This window comes from Camarhynchus parvulus, chromosome 2, assembly GCF_901933205.1.
Source record: "Camarhynchus parvulus chromosome 2, STF_HiC, whole genome shotgun sequence".
Taxonomy (NCBI): Eukaryota; Metazoa; Chordata; class Aves; order Passeriformes; family Thraupidae; genus Camarhynchus; species Camarhynchus parvulus.
The window spans coordinates 117,916,443-117,937,916 of NC_044572.1; the positions used below are offsets into that span (position 1 = coordinate 117,916,443).

Here is a 21,474-nt window from a genome sequence, read left to right on the forward strand (position 1 = left end):
GTATTAACACAACATTTTCTAGAGTATCTTGTTATCAGAAAATACTTTCACAAGGATGTATCTTGGAAGGAATTCAAGGGACGAATATGAATGGTCCAGAGGTTGTTAGACAAAACTTATAAACTGAAGATTAAAGAGCTCAACCTGTTCAGTTGATGAGAGAGAGGTTGAAGGGGAACTTAATCACTCTGCATGCGTATGGAACATATATCCCAGCCTGTGGTAGCTTTCAACCTTACAACAAAATCATAAGCAAAATACAGGATGCACTCGATCTTGAAGTTAAAAAAACCCATAATTAAATATTGTAACAATTAATCACAGATAAGAATAGGTTCATAATTTCTGGGTTCTAGATGGCACCTAATTTATTATGTTCATTAACTTTACTACATATTTTGTGCAGCAATCACAGTTATGAAGATGATTAAAAAGCTGTACTTTGCTTCTAACTTGCTATAGAGAAAAATATGTGTATGCTAGGTGTGACCTTTAGTCTGTTAAAGCAATTTTGTGGATAGTTTCAAACCATAGATTTGCATCAGTTGTATGGAAGTGTTGCTGCTGAGCATTGGTAGATCCAATGTACCAATGCCAATACAGAGTATTTAGTTCATTCCTTTTTGTATTGGGCTTTCACTTATTTTGGTGCGTAAATTAAGTTTGTGGTGAATAATCGTCCTTGAGGTTCTTGAATGTACATCTGCTCAGGAATTAGAGCTTTCACTTGACTTGAAAGGAAGGCTACTGCTTTATATGCAGTATATATGCTTTACATGCAAGTTATATGGATGAACTTGCATGTATAGGTTGATGTCTGCTCCTGAAGATTTAGACAAAAGGCAGATCTGTGTATTTTGCAGTCAAAAAAGATGATTGTAGGGGTTTGCATAAATCTACTTGTAGGATGTATTCTGTCAAATTGTACATTTTCAAAATACAGATCTAGGCCATTTTTAAAAATGGTGATTCATTTTTGTATCTTCTGCATTTATGTAATGAAAATGAAAGACAAAATGAAAGAAACTGACATGGTTTTGAGCAGCTGTAGCTGTACTTGCTCAAATGTAGATGTGAAAAAAGGCCTTTTGATGAGGCTGCATTCTTTGAAGTAAAACAGCAGGTGATCAATAGCTGTTAAAGATATCAATATCTCAATACCACACACAGATACTGCAAAAATGTGTGCTAGTATATCTTGGCTTTTTTCACACATCCTTTCTCTTGCAGGAAACCACTATGGCATTTAATAGAGTAATAATCTTTTGTCGTAATTTTCAATCAGTCTTGGAGTTCTGTAGTAGAAATATAACCCTCCATTAAATTCTAAATGTTTTGGAGTAATTTTAGCAACACACTATATGGTATTTTCTAGAAACCTGTTCGGATTTAATATTTAAATTATCTGTAGGATTTAACTGTCAGGATCATAATGCAGGCAATAAAACTTGGAAGAACAAGAAATAAAAAGGCTTCTTGGGGCTTAATGCAGAACATTTAGTTAAGAGCAGTACATGTGCCTTTTCTACATAAAACAAACAAAAAAATTTGTTATTCCATTTACACACTAAACCTTTTGTGGAATAAAGATATTAGCCACAGGGAGGGGCAAGTCAAAGGACATCTATTCCATCTGTTACTCAGCAGCACTAACTCCTGTCAGCATCAGCTTTCCACAAGAGGAAATTATCTCTACTTGAAGCTGATGTGTTTTCCAACTTGGTGCACCAGAGACACCTGATTGAATGGATAACCTCAGGAATGATTTTATTTTTAATTGAATGAGGTCAAGATCATGTTGAACAAGACTAATAATAGCTCCAACTGTACTGTTGGAACAATGTTCAAAGTAATTGTCTTGTCAGTTATTGTAAGATAGCAAGCACCTGGTCTGTGAGAACTAAAGGAAAGAGACAAACTTGTGAGAGTGGGTATGAACTTGGGTCTGTGGCATGGCTTTACTTAAGCAGTTTTGATTTATTTATAAAATAGAGAAAAAATTGTCAAAACATCCCAACTATCTTTTGGTAAGGTTTAAACTTACGTATATACTCATGTAAACAACTGTACACACAAAATACTATGTAAAGCATCCTGACAGCACTGTGACTTCAGGATGCAGCAGAGTGAAGAGGACAGAAGAATACAGTGGAACAGAGTACAATGGAGAAGGAGCTGCAGGAGGGCAGAGAACTCTGAGGAAAAAAAGTAACTAAAAGGCTGATGAACAGAAAAGGCCAGAAGATAATTTATATTGTCTTTTAAGTGACTAATCATATTTTCATGCCTTTTTAAAAGTATAATAACAACACTATATTTTGAGCCCACCAGGGGAGGGACTATGTTAGACCTGTGGTTTGCAAGTAGAGAGGGGCTGGTGGGAGATGTGGTGGTTGAAGACTGCTTGGGGCATAGTGATCATGAAATTATATAGTTCTCAATATATGGTGAAATCAGGAGGAGCATCAATGAGACTTTTACACTGGACTTCTGGAGGGCAGACTTTGGCCTATTTAGGAGACTTACTTGGAGAGTTCATTGGGAAGCAGCCCTTAAAAACAAAGGAGTCCAGGAAAGGTGGGCATGCTTCAAAACAGAGATATTGAGGGCACAGGAACAGACTGTCCCTGTGTGCCAAAAGACGAGTCGATGAGGCAAATGTCCAGCCTGGATGGGCAATGAGGTTTTGAAGGAACTCAGGAATAAAAAGAGGATGTATCATCTTTGGAAGGAGGGTCATGTCTCAGGAAGTATTTAAGGGGGTTGCTAAGGCATGTAGAAAAAAAATTAGAGAGGCCAAAGCTCAGTTTGAACTTAACTTTGTAACTTTATTAAAGGATAATAAAAAATGGTTTTGCAAATATAGTAAAGGTAAAAGGAAGGGCAAGACCAGCTCTTGTTCTCTACTGGATGCGGGAGGGAACTTGGTAACTGCAGATGAGAAGGCAAAAGTGCTTAACGCCTTCTCTGCTTCAGTCTTTAGTGGGAAGATGGCTTGTCCTCAGGACAGCTGTCCTCCTGGGCTGGTAGATGGTGTCAGGGAGCAGAATGGTCCCCCTGTTATCCAGGAGGAGGCAGTCAGAGAACTGCTGAGCCACTAAGATGCTCACAAATCTATGGGACCAGATGGGATCCATCCCAGGGTGATGAGAGAGCTGGCAGATGAGCCTGTGAAGCTCTCTCCATCATTTACCAGCAGTCCTGGCTTCAGATGACTGGAAGGTGGCCATGTGATGCCAATTCACAACAAGGGTGGGAAGGAGGATCCTGGTAATTATAGACTAGTCAGCCTGACCTCAGTACCCAGGTGATGGAACAGTTTATACCGTCATCACATAGAACTTACAGGATGGCCAGGGTATCGGATCCAGCCAGCAGGGGTTTAGGAGGGGTAGGTCGTGTTTGACCAACCTGGTCTCCTTTTCTGGCCAGCTGACATGCCTGGTGGATGCAGGAAACGTGGATGTTGTCTGTTTGGACCTCAGAAAGGCCTTTGCCACTGTCTCCCGCAGCACACTGCTGGAAAAGCTGGCAGCCCACAGCCTGGACAGGAGCACTCTACTGGGTTAGGAACTGACTGGATGGCTGGGCCCAGAGGGTGATGGTGAACAGTGCTGCATCCAGGTGGTGGCCTGTCACCAGTGGTGTCCCCCAGGGGTCTGTGCTGGGGCCAGTTCTGTTCAATATTTTTATTGAGGAGGGCATTGAGTCTTTCACTGGCAAATTTGCAGACAACACTAATCTGGGAGTGTATGTAGATATGCTGGAAGATAGGAGGGCTCTGCAGAGAGACTTGGAATGGTTGGATAGATGGGCAGAGTCCAATAAGATGATGTTTAATAAGTCCAACTTCTGAGTCCTGCATTTTGGCCACAATAACCCCCTGCAGTGTTATAGGCTGGGGACAGTGTGGCTGGACAGTGCCCAGACAGAAAGGGACCTGGGGGTGCTGGTCCACAGCTGTCTGAACATGAGCCAGCAGTGTGCCCTGGTGGCCAAGAAGGCCAAGGGCATCCTGGCCTGCATCAGGAATTGTGTGGCCAGCAGGAGCAGTGAGATCATCCTTTCCCTGTACTCGGCACTGGTGAGGCCACACCTTGAGTGCTGTGTCCAGCTCTGGCCGCTCAGTTTGGGAAGGACGTTGAGAGGCTTGAGCACGTCCAGAGGAGGCAACAAGGCTGGTGAGGGGCTTGGAACACAAACCCTGTGAGGAACAACTGAGGGAGCTGGGGGTGTTTAGCCTGAAGAAAAGGATTCAGGCGTGACCTTACCACTCTCTAGAACTCCCTGAAGGGTGGTTGTAGCCAGGTGGGGTTGGTCTCTTCCTCCAGGCAGCAGCTGACAGAATGAGCAGACACAGCCTTAAAGCTGCACCAAGGGAAATGCAGGTTGTATATTAGGAAAACATTTTTTACAGAAAGAGTGATTAAATACTGGAATTGTCTGCCCAGGGAGGTGGTGGAGTCATCATTCCTGGATATGTTTAAAAAAAAGATTGGATGTGGCGCTCAGTACCATGGTTTATTTGAGGTTTTGGGGCATGGGTTGGACTCAATGATCTTGAAGGTCTCTTCCAACCTAGTGGTTCTGTGAATAATTTTCATAAGTATTGTACTGATTTAGAGCATTTTTGAATGTTTTCTTTTTTTGAATGTTTTCTCTATGTGACTGGTTTTTGCTACCCTTAAATTAGTGTGTAGCTTGAAAATAAACCTATAATTTTTAAACATGGCAATGAGAATACTAGTTCATGTAGAAGAGTCCAGATTGATGCCTCAGAACTGCCATCATCTTTCCCCAGTGCTCTGGCAGTACTGGTATGCAGAGGGTAGCAGTCTAGAGTTGTGTAAAACAGCTCTCCCTTATGCCCATGTGAGACGGTGTCAATTAAGAATAGAATTGGAGAAGTATAAATTAGCAGTATATAGAAATAGAAATGGTATAATGATGCTCAGTGGTGACAAAAATATGTCAGGTAGCAAATTGCTAGTAATTCTTGGGGGCTTTTCCTCAAAAGAAATAAGAATTTGGTGGTTTTAAGTAAGGTCTAATTTGTGTCCCATCTAAACAATAAATTACATGATTATATAAAGCTAGACTCCTTTTTAAATCAATACATTTGATTTATTATGTGAGCAAGATACTAAAATTAGTTTGTCTAGTGAGTGATGCAAGTAAAAATAGGCTGGTTTTGTTCTCAGAGGTAGTCACAGCACTGACAGGATCAGCATGTAATTAATTTAGATAGTTTTTGCAAATATGGGTATATTCTGGCTCTCAGTGCTGTTAATTATGTGCAGGTCTCAGCATGGTGAGGTTTCTTTATTATGAAAAAATTTTAGACAATGGCTTTGAGGAAAGGCTACTGGAGCTGCAGAAGGTCTGGACTCAACATGGCTAACTGTAACCAACATCTATCCCTATGTCATTCCTGACACACATTTGTTGTATCTGTCCTTAAGCCTCCAGCAGTGGGGACTCCTGCACGCTGTTTCTCATGTGGTCTGTTCTGGAGTTTTCTTAACCTTTTCATTACAATGGTTTACTTCGTGTTTCATTCAAGTGGCTTTTTTCTTCTATTTTTCCCCCCTTCAATTCCCATTTTCTGTCCAGTGTACCATAAACTTAGCAACCAGATTTTCTTCCCTATTTAGCAGTAGACTTTTAGCATTTTTATTGTTCCCAGAAATGGGGCATCTAGCATACTCTGGCCAACCTGTTACTGTGTTACCACCCTCATCATAAAACATTTCTTCCTTATATCTATTCTGAATATAACTTTGTTTTCCTATTGCTACAGCTCCTGCTAAAAAAGTCTATCCCAAATTCGATTATCATGTCCCTGGTAAGCCATTACTTGTATAGATAGAAGAAATCAATTCATCTGATATGTTGTTTTTCAGTTGAATTTTCTTAACTAATAATTCTTCCTATTCTCCACTGAATTATTTTCAATTCTTTTATTAAAGATGAGCAGTAACTGAAGAATTAGAAATGATCTTGCAGGACTTTGTGATTGAGCAATAAAATAGATGAAAATCAGCATAGATTACTCTTAAGTGAAGGACACTAAGGAAAAAACAAACCCTAAGTTCACATTCAAAATAATTTACTGTGAGCTTGCCATTCCATTTCATGTTGAAGACCTGAGGATATGAGGAGAAAACATCAGCTCAATTTGCAGCAGTTATCAGTAAAGCAGAAGCTATAATGGTTTGGGAGGGATAGAGGACAAAGTAGAAATAATGCTGTCATGACCCTGCATTTGGAACTATCTGATGTTCTTATCCCTTCCATAAGGATATAGCACAATGGAAAAGATTCAGAAAAAGTCAGGAAAATACTGGCCAATGGTTGGGAAAAGTTTACAGACAGAAAGACAAAATAATGTAGGACTGTTCAGCATCATGAAGGGGGATAACAGACTTCTAAAGAACATGTGTCACAGGTAGGGACTGACCATTGTCCTCACCAGTGCAGAACTAAACACATCAAATGAAATTGTCAGGTTTAAACCAAATTAAAAGAATGGAGAGCTGGAGAGGGACTTTTTACAAGGGCATGTAATGGAAGGGCTAATAGCTTCAAAGTGACACTGGGCTTAGATTGAGTCTTTATTTTAGAATAAATTTTAGACATTAGGTTTATAAATAAGTCTTTGCTGTGAGGGTGGTGAGGTACTGGAACATGTTACCCAGAGAAGCCATAGATGCCCCATCCCTGGAAATATTTGGGAACAGGATGAATGGGACTTTGAGCATTCTGGTCTAGTGCAAGGTGTCATCGCCCAGGGTGGGAGGTTGAGACTAGATGACCTCTTAAAATTTTAGCAACCCGACCATTCTCTGGTTCTTGATGTAGTAAGTTAAGATTGTACCAAGATGTGGATCTTTCACAAGGTTAGTGATGTGTATTTTTTGACTGAGTACAAGATGAAATGGGAAAGAAGATAAGAGAATCACTAAAGTTAATTAAGCACATACTTGTTGATGAAGAGAGGAAGTATTGAATGACTAATGACTTAATTCTGGAGGAGTTTCTGGGGAAAGACATGTTTGTCATGGTCTATAGTTACATGCCTTTCCAATTGTTGGAGATAATCTTACTGAGATAGATGCGGCTATAGTAAAAGAATTTTATATTCTGCCTTAATTTTTATACGTATTCTAGTTATTTTTTCTGTCTTTATCACCCTTTCTTTGCCTTAAAGAAATGTAAGGATGCAGTATGTTTTTGTGGTACATGTTGATTTACATACAATCTGAGAGCCTGCCTGTGTGTAAACACCTAGCCTTTTTCATACACTTTCAGCCCATGGCAGTAAATCAATACCATGTCAATTACCTGTGTACCTGATTTCAGTCAAATGAAAGGTCTAGTCTTACTCTATGACTGGGATCAAGTATTATACCTATTTTACATCACGTGCACCTGGCACTGCAGCTCTGTTAGAAATATAAATTATCTTTGATACTTCATATCAATTAAAGATTACACAGTAAGGATTCTGAGGTTATACATTTTTATTCTCTATTATTTTGTCCTGAATTTACATAGTACAGGAGAAATAAATGGAGAGTCAGTATTTTTATTATTGGTAGAACAAGTAGTTTCCATCTCATTTAAAATTATAGAAAACATAGTAAGCCTAACAGATATTTCTTTATTGTGACTACATCAATAAAACTGCAATTTAAGAGCTAGACCTCATCATTCAAAAAGAAATTTTACTAAGTTCTTTGATATATGTAAGCTGGTATGTTTGCAGAAGAGGGTGTTTTTCACACAATAGTTAATGGTATATAAATATTATGCATGTTTTATCCATTTCCTCCTTACTAGATGAGTCAGTGGGACAAAAGTACTTCATTATTGTTTTTGAAAGGATCAATTGAGGTAGAGAGAGACCAACTTTTCTTTTGTCCCTGCTTTAAGTGGGGATTTTAGACTAATCAATCTCAGGAGTTTCCTGCCTATTTGTTTGGGGTTTGTTTTTGAGATTCTCTGATTATAAAGGAAGATCAGGACCTGCATTTTTCTAATCCTTATTTAGTGCCTGAGTTTAGGCCATTCTTTGTTAGTTTCATTTAGTATTTTCATAGAAAACAATCTGTATTATTTGTTTGTTCAAAAGTTCATAGGAAATAAGTGACATGTCAGAAAAGAACTTTATCTATGACTTCTACATGGAATAGTGACAAAAATCAAACAAATTGAAATAAGGTGTGTTTGGATTGTTTTAAACCTTAAATGTTATTTTTTAAATTATTCTCTTTTAAATTAGTAAGATCTATATGTGTGCATTTATTTGGTGACAAGTGGCAAGATTTTTGTTTCTTTATTGCTTTAACTTTTTCCTCACCTTAGAAGATACCAGTTATTTTGGGAGATGAAGCATTTGTGTTAATTAATTATAATCAATAGTTATGTTCATCCACAAAGCTCAGAAAACTTCCTAATTTATGGTGGGATAAATGAAGTAAAATTGTTTTTCTTCTTCCACAGGGTGCAAGAGTACAAAACACAGCCAAGAATTTAGGAGTGAGGGATCGAACGCCACAGTCTGTGCCAAGGTAACCTATTCTTTGTCCTAGACCATGGTTTTGTCTACTTTGTGCCAATTTTGGTCCTAGCTGCTCAAAAGCTAACAGTAAACATTGACTATATTTTGCTCTATGTGGTAAGATTTGGCTCTTAATGTACATAAAATCAGTTGCACTATTAGCCATACAATTTTACTTCAAGTGATTAGTTGCAGAAGTCTAGGCTATGTAGCACTTCAAAACATGCCCATTTTTGAAAAATGGGTCTTAGTTCATAATAATTATGAAAACACTGGAGAAAGTCCTTCATCACTTGTAATATTTACTGGGTTTGGGTAAATACTCTTAACTAGATCCATAACCCTATTTTAATGAAATACTGTACTGCAGTATCTCAGCAAAATCATGTTCTAGTTGCCTTTGGGGATGATGTAGTCTTTCTTTGTCTCTTTCTGAAACATGCATCACAATGAAAAATGGGTTATTCCATATTTCTCCAGCTTTTAAATGTTGTGATGGATTGCAGGTGCTGGAAGTATTTCTTTAAAAGCACAATACTTGTAAATAAAAATAACCAAACCATTCTTAATTTGATCTTAAAATGGTTAGAGTAATCCACAACTAATTTAGACTGGGTTTTACTGATTTAAACATAATGTTTTTGTTGACTAATGAGAACACATTGAATGAGCTAAACATATATGTAAAATACATAACAGATCCACTGTGGTGTTTAAATTTCATTAAGGAAAACGGGGAACTAGCTAAACCTGATAGAGATGACTGTGTGAATTTGATTAGCTTAGAGGCAGTGCAGGACCAAAGATCTTCAGTCAGCTGTCTTGCCTCCATGGCAATAAAGTAGCATTTTATTACATTAAAAGCAATTAAAGCATTAGCGGGTGAAGAATTTTCTTATTTTGAACAGTATGATTTGGGACTTAAATGAGCTCCTTAATGACATAATTATGGAGACAGCCAATGAATTCTTGCAACCCAAACTTTTCCCATCCCAACATGACAGAATGTTCATCTAGATTCAGAGTTTTTGTGATAAAGGAAAAATCTAAATTCTCAAAAATTGAAACTTAGCAATAAGATTTTTTTAGCATTACATGTGTGGAAAAAAGACTGCCTCTTTCCATCTGAAACTCCCACAATGTAGCACTGAAATGCTGAAGAAGAATGATGAGGACACAGACACAACACGTACCTGGCACGCTTGCCAGTGAGCAGCAATAGCAATGTCACAGGAATATCCCAGACCTCCATGTCAGGGCATTAGATGCACAAGTCAGAATTGTCATCAGCAGGATGCTTTTGATGTATAGCTAAACAATACTATGGCTTTTTAGTTCTCTGCTTTGAAAACAATTTTATATTTGGTTTCAATTAACATCACTTGACAGGGTTCTCTCATTGTCTGCAACTGCCACTGTTTCTGTTTTCTCAGCTGATGTTTGTACCATCTCAAATAGTTGTTCCATATATATTGACTCAGAGCAGGCTATTTCTGCTCTATAGCATCATCAGCAACTTCAGATCCTGAGAGATTTATGCAGCCTTATCATTAGTTTGTTTCAAGTTCCCTTATATCACATGCTCTGAAGACAATCTAAGTGATTACTGCTATAACCTGAAGAATACACAGACCTTAGTACTTGGGGCTGAAGTTTTCTGCACTTTGCTCCATAGAAATTAAATATTGCTAAAACATCAAGTATTAACTCCACTGCAATTACTCTAGATGAGATTCTGACTGTAATTTTATCTGTCTTCTGCCAGCTTTGAATATTACTGCCTTATTATACCAGCAGAATCAAATAATTCACCCCCTGTTTATTCTTCTCTGCATCCTTGTCTGTATAAAGATCATTCCTTATCCTCTCATCAGTGTAAAAATATTAGATATATGTATATTGCCTTATATATAGCTCCCAACAGATGTTTTGGCGTCTGCACAATGTGACCTTAAATGACTGTGTTTCTGAATCTGCCATATGACTATGTGGAAGAGCCCAATGATCTTCAGAACACATTATGGTGGAGATTTCTCTTTGTTATTCCTCCAATGAAACATTTTCCCAGAGGAATATGTGTAATCTCCAAATGAGATCATGTCTATGGCTGGTTCTAATTGCTGTGTTTTCAGAGGAGATACTGTGTGCTGGACAAGAGTACAGAGCAAGGGGTGTGAGGTCAGAATGATTGCCTTTTATTTTCAGTATTTCTGTTGTTAGGGTAAACTTTCAAACACCTGTTAATAACAAGTCCTTTCAAAAGGGGTTAATAGAAGTCCAAAAACCTTTATAAAAGCAGTGGTTATTTCAATTTGTACTGGGGTAATATTTTGAAGCAAATCTTACTGCTGTTGAGTTCATCCATGAAGAACCAGAGGGAGAGAGAATTTAAAATCTGCATGCTAGTGTCACATGTCTGACACCTGTCTCAGGTACTTCAAACAGCACCAGTTCTTGAGGGAAATATTTCTAGACAGCTTTGACTGGGCCAAGACAAAACAGAATTGGAGGCAATTACATTCACCAAGCAGCTTTTTCAATTGGGAAATCCAGGGCAACACCTGCTAATAGGATTAATGAAGGCACCTTCAGTACAGAAATAAGAAAATTTTCTGCATTGACATGTGTTTATAAGACTGCTTATACATATGTGTTTTAATTATTCCACTTTCAATGTAAACAAAGAAGATTTTATTAATTTTACCTTGATGGTATTAAACTGAATTAATACCTTTCATTTTGCAGTGCAGAAAGATGTGGCTTTACTTTGTGTTCCTTAAATCTACTCATTTTAATAATGACCAAGTTCTCAGAATAATAATAATTGCTTTGTTTGTTTGTTTGTCATTGTCAGATTATACAAGCTGTGTCAGCCACCACCACCTGTTGGAGAAGAATGAGATCTGCTCCAGAAAACAACCTAGTAATGGCCTTTAGGATACTGGGATTATATAACAAAAATCCAACTGCACTATAGCATTATGTCCCTGCAGCTTTGATAAATAAGAAAAAAAAATCTTTTACTCAGGACAAAGGAAGAAATACCCTAAGTGTTACCTACTGGCATTGAAAGATGTCTTCCCAAAAGCATTTCCGAAATCTGTGCACTCCAGCCTTACACTCATAGGACAGTACTCTTGGGAATTTAACACTGGAATCAGATTCATTTGATGTGTCTTGTCCAGCCACATGATAGGCATAGCCAGAAGCTTGAAAAAAATGTCTTGGTCAGAGGGAATGTCTTCATTTGTACCCTATGCACAATGTGATCTTGTGGAAGCCTAGATAAACTAGGCTTGATAATGAGCATGCACTTCATATGGGGCCCTTTGCACTTGAGAAAGCTTTTTCCTGTCACCATCATCATTTCTTGGAATGTTAACTTTACTGTTTCAAGAATGTGACGTGAGGTTTAAAGATGGAACGCTCATTTCAGAATTGTGTTTAATGGCTGCAGGCAGCTGCTATGGGTGTGTGCTTGTAATCAGTAAACTCATCTATGTCTGAGGCAGTGCTTGTCACACTGCTTGGAAGGAGGACCTACATGGCATTAGGAGTGCCTGATGGTGTGGCATATAAGCTAAAGTTCTGCCCTTCTGCAGCTGCCATTATAATGAAGGAGAAGGATTAGTCTGATCTTTGTCCATTGTTAGGCTGAGTTTCAGACTCCAATAGATGTTTTACATCATTACATCTCTGCACTTCAGAGTTTTCCAGAGTTGTGTGTTTTCTTCTAGAGTACTACACTAACTAATCTACATAAGGCAGAGATGAGTCAGTGTTGTTAAACTGGAAATGACTGGTTCAAGTTCAAGCATAGTTTGGGGTTTTGATGTTTTATGCTACCATTTTCCACATTTTGTCAGAATTGTTTTGTATAGCATCTCAGTTCTTTGGATTGGTAATTGTTATAGATTGATTTTGAATTGTACTAACTATTCAGAGAGCCCAGGGAGAATTTATCTGCATTTGGCTGTTCTTTTGGCCAAAGAATTTTCATTTTCAAATGCTCCCAAATGAGGATTTATATATGAGCACATTAAAACAAAAACTGTATTCTGAAATAGTTATACTTGTAGCAGTAGCTATGTAATCCATTAGAGCAAGACACATACTGTCTGAATAAATTTTATTTTTTGTACAACAGTGGCCTGTAGTTATGCTGTAGCAATCAAACCTCACAACATAATTTTTGCATATGATCTAAATATATATGAATCTATCAATCTACAATTAAATAAGTGAGAATTCAAAAGGAATTGTACTCTTGAAGAGAGTGGGTTTTTTTAGAGGATATTTAGGGAACTTGTTACTTTTCTCCAAAGGAGGAATTAGAGGTCCTACCTTTTTCAGTATTCTAAATGTTTTTACACAGACCTTAACTTTGCTAAGAAAATAAATATTTTTATATATCCACAGATATACATGTCTGTGCATATATGTACATTTCAACATGTATATATTTATGTAGTCATATCAATAGAAAGAGAATGTTTGGCTTAAAATATGATAAAGGCATGCAGTAATGAGCACTCCAGTAACAACTTCACCTTTGTGCTTTAAGGTTTACTCTCTTTCATAGTTGCTGGAAGCTATTGAATCATGATCTTTTTGATTAAAATACTTAATACACAAAAGCAAAATCAAAAAAAACAAAACAACAAAAAAATTACTTTTAAAGGCTTTTGTCTAGCATGACCTAATGCTTGCACATAAGAAAGAGTTATGTTTTCTATAATTGCTGTTCTAGTCAGGGTCTCATACTTTCAGATGTATTTCATTCAGAGCAGCAGTATTGGCTGTGGTAATTCCTGCTCAAGGCAAAAGCACCAGTAATTTCTGTTTCTCCTTGTTCAGACATCAGAAGTCCAGAGAAGCCATAAGCACCTCAAGCCAAGGGCGTGCTGCTGTCAGCCCGGCTCTGAGCTCACATCTTCCTGTGAGGTTTCACCACAGGAGGTTTGATTTACTATGAGGGAAGTCAGCTGTTGGCTGCATGGAGCTGCTGAGCCTGTATACAATAAAATAACCTAGAGGAAAAAATCTATTGCATGTACATGCATTATTGTAACTAGCAATTGCTTTTTTTAATATAGCATTGAAAATGGTAGGAGTGTAAATGCTCCAAAATAGTCTCCCTGTATAATATGATAATTCCCTGTTTCATTTTGTTGTTGAAATTGTGGAATAATAGACATTTGTAAGGGACAAATAATTATAAGCCAGTCACTGGACAAAATTTTTTAGCTGTTGTTTCATGAGTGTGCATCAGAAATCTTGACCTCTTATTTTGGTCATTTTATATCTAGCTTTTGGTCCTTTATTCTTTTTTTCTCCCTCTAGAGACAGTTTTTGAAAACCTATTAAGCATTATGAGCTTTATTGGTGACCCATACTGCAAAGTAAAGTGTCTATTTAGCCTGGTATCAAAGAAGCTGAGAAACTTAAGCCCTGGTTTTCTGGAATTACAGATAAAAATATGATTCCACAGTGACACACAGAATCAATTAGGTTGGAAAAGATGTCTGGGATCCTTGACTCTAACTTATAGATTGAGTCCAATCTATTTTCAGAGCAAATGAGGCATAAATGCCCCCCTTACTGTCTATTAAAATGTAGGGACCCGATTTCTCAAAATGTTCTTCAATGGCCTGTATGAAACATTGTGTAGTATTCAGATTGCTTTCTTGCCCCTCTGCTTTCAGAGCACACTGCACATTCTAACATCATTCTATTATCTTCTAATAACATTAAATGGACTTTATGGTCCATTCTTAAAATATAAATTTACATATGTTCATTATTAAAGCTGTTTATCTTGTTTGGTATATGTATAGGACGTATTTATTCCTCATACAACATGCACTTGCAAAGTAAAAAAAAATATCCATTCTCATCACAGTATGTTTATCTTCTTATAAATCTTTAAACTCACAGGTGACAAGAAGAGATGACCAAGAGTGATGATTTACATGAATTGTATCACCTATAGCTTCGTAAATCTTTGTTTTGACAGAAATGGGTTATGTAGCCTTTTTTTACAACAATGTGTTGTACTGGTTTAGGGAAAGCATTGTGTATGTATTTTTTACTTTTTCCCCCAAGGAAAGTGTAATTCTTCTGGGAATAAATTCAAGGATCTAGTGGCATACATTACCAAATACTGCCATGATTCAATGCTAGCCTGGGAAGGGAAGGTTACAGGGCCAGGAACAGCTGAGTTGCCATGAGTTGCCATAGCATCCATCCTTGGAGAAAACATAGATTTTAAGTACAGCTGAGGATGTTTGGCCTTTGTAACCATAATCTATGAATAATAGGATGATGTTAAACAGTCTTTAGTCTGAAAGGGCCATTGATTCACTCTAGTTCCCCAAATTAGTTATTTTTAATAGCTATTTTCCTTGTAGATTGTAAATATAAATAAATATAAAAAATGTATATAGTCCAGTTTTTCAATGTCAAACTTTGTGTTTAGAGATCCATTTTAAAGTAAACATTCCTGCTGTCAGCTGAAGCAACCAACCAATTTCATGTCTACTGAGACAGCTGGAATCCTTAGTGGCTTTTTGGGTAGATTTCACTGGGTTTTAGCAAATGCATCAGGTTTTTGGATTGGTTTGTATTTGTTTATTTTAATGCAGTCAGTAGTGGTCAGAACTCCTCTTCTACTGGTTTAGGGCCAAGACAATTAAACTTCAGTCAACAAGGATTTGCAGTAGTCATACCTAATTTCATTTGTTAGACTCCTTTAATGGAAAAAAAAATAACCTACTTTTATTGATCTGTTTTTAGCCAGAGGAATTCACAAGCAAACATGTTTTATTAATTGATTGCCAGATGTAGTGTGTGTGTGTGTGTATGTATATATATGTATACATATTTAAGACAATTGCCTGAATGTGAGTATACACATCATGGTTAAGCATGATGCTCAAAAAAGGAAAGTGTCTTTCATTTCATTTAAATGAGAAAATCAGTAACTGTAGTATATATCTACATATTGTTCCATACTCTTTACTTTACAGCTCCTTCATGGATATGTCTTCCAGCATTTTACACATATTTTGCACCATTTGTGTTTAACAGTATGAAAAGATAATGCATTGCCTTGTGTATTTTATCTCTGTACTTGATAAATGCAGGTAGTGCTTTTCTAATTGTACTCCAACAGTACTCTAGCATTGGTTAATTAGATGTGCAGTACATACCTGACTCAGGACACCTGGATTTTTCATCATTAGGTTTTGAAGTATAAAAAGATATTGAACTCATATTTTTGTATGCTGACAATTGTGTAGGGGTTTTTATATATGCTGTATATATCAACCAAGTTTTCCTAAAGAAATTTTATTATTATGAATGTTTCCCTTTTCCTGCTAGATGTGGGTATATGTTTTCTTGCTATGTATGTATAAATGAATACACAGCACGCACAGTCATGCAGCTGTTAACACCGGTGAGAAATTTCAGATTGTCCAGAGGCTAATCAATCTTTTTGGTTTTTTTTATTCTTCTCTAAAAATATAGATGTCCATACTAGAAATCTACTTTAGAAATAACTTCTACTTCAGTTTGCAAGTCCAGTAGAGTGCTCAAAGTAGGTGGGACATTTCTGCAAGTATTTAGATTTGGACTTCCATGGGAATACCCACATCTTCTGTGTGTGTGTGTATGTGTGTCCTATCTGCAGTACCATATGCCAGATTTAAAAATCTAAGCAGTCTTATTAACTTCTTTACACCCTGTACATAGTGTATGTATTTGGTTATACTTGTGTTACACTTTTAAAATGAAGCTAATTTCTGCATATTGCACACATTTTTCAGATTATGAATATATTTTGTAACATCTCATTAAGCACAAGAGACCATTTGAAATATTATGAGAAAGAGACTGCTTTGAAATATTATGTGTAAGTACAGCCATACGCAGAATGTTTCAGTCGGCTTTTGTTTGAAAACAATCAAACCAGCAGTTCTGTGGGTAGTTGAGTTTGTTGGAAGTAACTTTTGGAATTAAAATCCTTGGAACATGGATTTAAATTACTTTTTCCTTTATTTTGTAAAGTGCCTCTGTAGCATACTTTGAATCAGTTACTATTGTGGATTATGGATAAAACTAACACTGTGTACTTTTAGATCTGTGGTTTATTTTTTTAGTTACATAGTAAAGACTGGAATGGTAACAATGTATTACAAAATGTCAGAGAGCAATAAAACCATTCATAATATGGCCACTGCAAACCTCTTTATTTGTAAGCAAGAAGTAAGTTGGGAGGGAGGGGGGTTGAGAGCCTTTAGCCCTTTCTGTGGGCCTGCCTAGGAATTCTGCTGCAGAACAGAAATTAAATTTCTAGAAATAAACATTTATAACAAGAATCTCTTCTGCAAACCCAGGTCCAACCTAGGCTTATTGCTGGTAATTGAAATATATCTTTATAACCATTGGAAAACTGAACCCTGCATGAACAGTAGCCCATGGCTTTGGGCAGTTGTATTTGTGAAGGCTGCAAGAGACACAGACATGGAAATTGCTTTTTGGCCCTGTGGTGCCATCACTGTTCCATGAAGCTCTGGAATATTCACCACTTCTGCACTTCTTTGTCTGCGGACTTTCTGTTTACTGCTATGCACAAGGGGTAATCTGACAAACATAGTGTGGAGTGTTGTACTCCTTGCACTAAAAAAACACCAATAAATGACTGATCCTTTAGAGGGATCTTTTGGGATGCCAGGGGGTTAAGGAGTTGCACTTGCACTGTTTCTTTTGTAGGACTGAAAGCTGATGAACTATTAGACCTTGCAGAGCAGTTGTCTCCATATTTAGTGAGTTCTGATTTCTACATGGTTGTGATCAATGGATGTTCAGGACTGACAGGAACAGTGGAGACAGGACCGAAAGCAACTACAATTACTTTCTAAAATCCCTTTTGTTTTCCACCTTATGCAAGCAAGGAGGAGGATGTAAGTATTTCTGGATAACTAGATTTGAAAAAACTATTTTTTTTCTTCTGTCTATATATTAATCTAATTTTGTGAAGGAAGGCAGCATGGCATGTTAAAGTATTGAGCAACAGAAGTGACCACAGAATTTCAAATACAGTCTGCTTTTCTACCATTACAAGTGAAGCTTCTTTTTTCAGTGTTCCTCATTTCTGTGGTCTTGCTGCCATGAACACCTCAGAAGTCCAAAGAACTCTTTTCTTGACCAGTGTACACAATGGGAATAAATAGTGCTTTGAAACAACTGCTGAGAAAGATAATCAGTTAAACCATGGTAGCACTTAGGTGTCCAGTATTTTGCATCTTTCATGAGAAAGTGTTGCTATCATCATGATTTGAAAGCGAAAAAGTCTGCAAAGGGACTTGATACACTTACATGTCAAATGAGCACAGTGTGAGTTCATGATTCAAAAAAGATAATTTATATTTGCCTCCCATCAAAATATGTGTCTGCTAAGCTTTGACAGTAAAGACACTTTCTTTTGAATGTTACTCATAAACTTACTTTTAGTATGCATTTGATTGCTTTGGAGGCTTTTTTAATAGCTCATTATGTCATGCAGAAAGAGGATAGATGAAGCTCATACTTGGCTTATACTAATGAAGTGGAATTGCTAACAGTTACTTCATTCTTGCTTGTAGAATCTTAATTGTCTGAAACTACTTTCCCAGATAGTACTTGATTCCCTTCCCCCTCTTCCTTATTTCCATAGTCATTTTGCTCTGTGGAGCTGCCAGGGTTCTGAGGACACTAAAATGCCCTAACTGCCCAAAACAGCCTCATCCCTGCGCTCACTGGCCACATATTCTGGGCAGCTCCTGTCAGCAGCCTCATATTCTGGGTGAACCTTGAAACCTGCGCTATGAGTAGCTTTGCCCATGGTGCCACCTTCTGCTGTTTATGATAGAGGACTTTCTGGATGGACCCTGAACCTGCTTCAGTATTTTGCCCTGTCTGATCATCCCTGGACTGTCAAGCAGAGCCTTTTGTTTTCCTGGTCCTTTCAGGGGGAGGCCACTGCATGGTGTTCACCCACAAGTCCCAGCTTGTCCTCCTTCAGGGAGTGGACCAGCTCTTACTGCTTCCCAGGAGGACCATCCAGTGCTGGTACAGGTTTGTCCATATGTAACATACTCCTGGCTTGTGTTGTCTTGAAGCAGACCCATGAGTCAGATTAATGGGGAGGTGGGGGGCGGGGGAAGGGGAAATGCCAATTTCCAGCCACAAGGTAGATGGTAGGCTTCTTCCATTGATTTTAATCTTGGGACTAAGGGTAGCTTTCAAAAATGTATATATCCCTAATTTGGCAAAAAGATGTTAAAATGGATCTCCAGAATGTAATCAGGATTGGAGAGGGGGGAGGAAAACACTGGGTACTTGGGAGGAGCATAAGATAAGGCAAATGCTGAGCAGTGTAAACACAGCAGTGGAATGTCCTGAAGATCTGGCTTTAGTTTTTCCAAGTATTTAACACAGTTAATGTTTTATAAACAACTGCATGCTTTATAGAAGACTCAATATAAATTGTTAGAATTTAACTTATATCTAGATTTTTTTAAGCTCTAGGTTTTAGCTAGTCATTAATTAGAGTTCTTTATCAGGGCAGGAGGGATTTTAGCATCTGGAATAAATAATCAGTATTTATCCCTGTGAAGTATAACAGCCTCTAAAAGTAGGAGGAAATTGTACTGGATATATTCTGGGAGCATAATCAAATGAAAGGAACACCAATAGGTTTTGATTCTGCTTTCATTTAAATGAATAACCAAATTTTCTTTGACTGCAGAGAATGAATCCATAATACCAGCACTATTATGCCAGACCCAGACTAGCTTGAATGGCTGTCAATGTGTTTAGTTCACCTAATTAATGAAACTATTCATGTCTCAAGACAGAAAGCTTGACTGGAAATGAGAAGCAGACCACATGTAATCAATGAGGTTTTGTCATCAACCAGCCATAGAGTAGGTCTAATCAAACCAATACAGGACATGACTGCAAGCAAATGAACATCAGCACTGTATTATCTGCAGCCAGTGCATCATCACAAAACTTAATGACAAAGTATCACCCAGATTAAGACTGAAATAATGTCTGATGCTAATCAGCACTGCTTGCTCATATTGTAATACATTTCAAAATACATTGAGTGGCAGCTGAATTCAAAGTCAAGACAAAGTGAAGCCTGATTGAATGCTTAGCAATATATTAGATGCTGTTCCAAAACAGGAAAATACATAAAGCTTTTATACATTAAGAAGTTGAGTAGGTGTTTGGAATTTTGACAGCGCACCCTGGAAAATTAGTAGCTTGGGAAACAGGGAAATAATTACAATCATGTGCCAATTTTAAAGGACATTTGTGGGCCTGATACAGACAGAACAGACAGAAGGCTTTCATTTGTGGACTACTTCCCACGACTTTGACAGAAGGCATTAATATTTGAAACTGTAGCATAGGACTAAATTACTTTATCTGGGTATTCACCACACAGCAGTCCTGAGGAGAAAGAGAATTCCATTTAGTCTTAGGCCTCATATTTAAATAAACACAAATCCCCTACCTAATCATAACTCTTATTTTTATATCTAGTATGAGAAACAATCAATGTCTCTCTACTTTCGTCAGTAACAAAACAAGATATTAAATGAGATTTTAAGAAATTTTTCTCTTTTCTTTTTTCATTTAATAAACTCATTTATTCAGCCAGGTGAGATGCCTTCCAGAGGAACAGTAGAAGCTAATATTCCAGTCACATTGATCATATGGGCTTATTGTGCCTTCAACACCTCTCTTGATGGCCAAAGTATGTTTGAAGCTCCCTGCATGATCACTTTTCTAAGTGTTGAGCAGTCAGGCAAAGAGAGGACTCTGAAGATAGAGATGTGAACGAAAGGCTTTCTGCTGAGATTGTGGTAAAAATCATCCCACACACATGAATGTTCTAAGATCTAAATGACCTAATAACAAAAAAATTCAGTTCAGTGTAATGAAAGTAGAATATGAGCCGTCCTGATGGTCCTTCATATATCTGACTGCCAGAAGAACAGGACAGATATTCTGTACCAGCTAGAATACAAGCGGGACAACTGTTTGTATTGTGTTTTAGAATGAAAGGGCAGAAAACCAGTGGAAATTCCTATATTGTCCCCAGATATTCTCAACAATTATATTTGCCTTAGGCCACATTAGATCAAAAGAACTGGGGATATATCCCTCATGAGAGTCAGGATTTCAGTAAATTTCAAAGCAGTTCAAAATTTTCTCCAAAGAAGTAGAAAATTTGATATAAAGTGAGGAACTCCTTCTACTGTTCTTCTACTGAGTTCTATTTCCATGTTTCAAAATCCTAATAATCCCTGTGAACCTTCCTTAAAACAGACTCAGCGGGGAGGACAAAGAATGAACGAGCATGGAAAATGGACTCTGCTCACGTTCAAAGGAAACAAAATCACGGATGCCAAGGGCATTTCAAATGTGCTGAACCACAACCATTTTCTATTTCATTCAGAATTGGTTTGAAGTATGTTGTGGAGCAGGGCTGTCTGTGCAGGGTAGAAATACAAAGCTCTGACAGGTTTTTTAAAGTTGTGATACAAGAAAGCAGGTCTGCTTTGAACACGATGGGGTGAAAAGGAAGAAATCTGCTTCCCTTTTGCCCTTCCTGTGAAATTTGCTGTTTGCCTCCCATACAGGACTGTTTATGCTTCTATGGGAAATGAGACTTTTTGTCAACCTAGATTTTAACAGTCTGTCTGCTGAAAAATAATTTTCTTCCTGCATCCTGCAGTGACAGCTATGTAGTGTTTCAGCTACTGGAGAATAGTATGGAGGTGTGGTAGGACAGAGCAGAGGAGCTGTTGAGGTGGTTCTATCTTGAGCTCTTGTTAGTCCAGTGCTATATA

The 21,474-nt window shown here is 37.5% G+C and overlaps 1 protein-coding gene across 2 annotated transcripts in view; it reads left to right on the forward strand.

Annotated features, from left to right (window-relative positions):
* PREX2 (phosphatidylinositol-3,4,5-trisphosphate dependent Rac exchange factor 2) overlaps positions 1–16,795 on the forward strand; it is a 172,747-nt gene extending 155,952 nt beyond the window's left edge. Inside the window, exons 40-41 of one of the 2 annotated variants that reach the window (XM_030944089.1) lie at positions 8,506–8,573; positions 11,418–11,483. In XM_030944089.1, the coding sequence (XP_030799949.1) occupies positions 8,506–8,573; positions 11,418–11,463 (114 nt within the window). In that variant the 3' untranslated portion in view covers positions 11,464–11,483. Of the gene's footprint in view, positions 1–8,505; positions 8,574–11,417 lie in introns of both variants that reach the window. The other variant, XM_030944088.1, reaches the window with a different exon arrangement.
* The last annotated feature ends 4,679 nt before the right edge of the window (positions 16,796–21,474 follow it).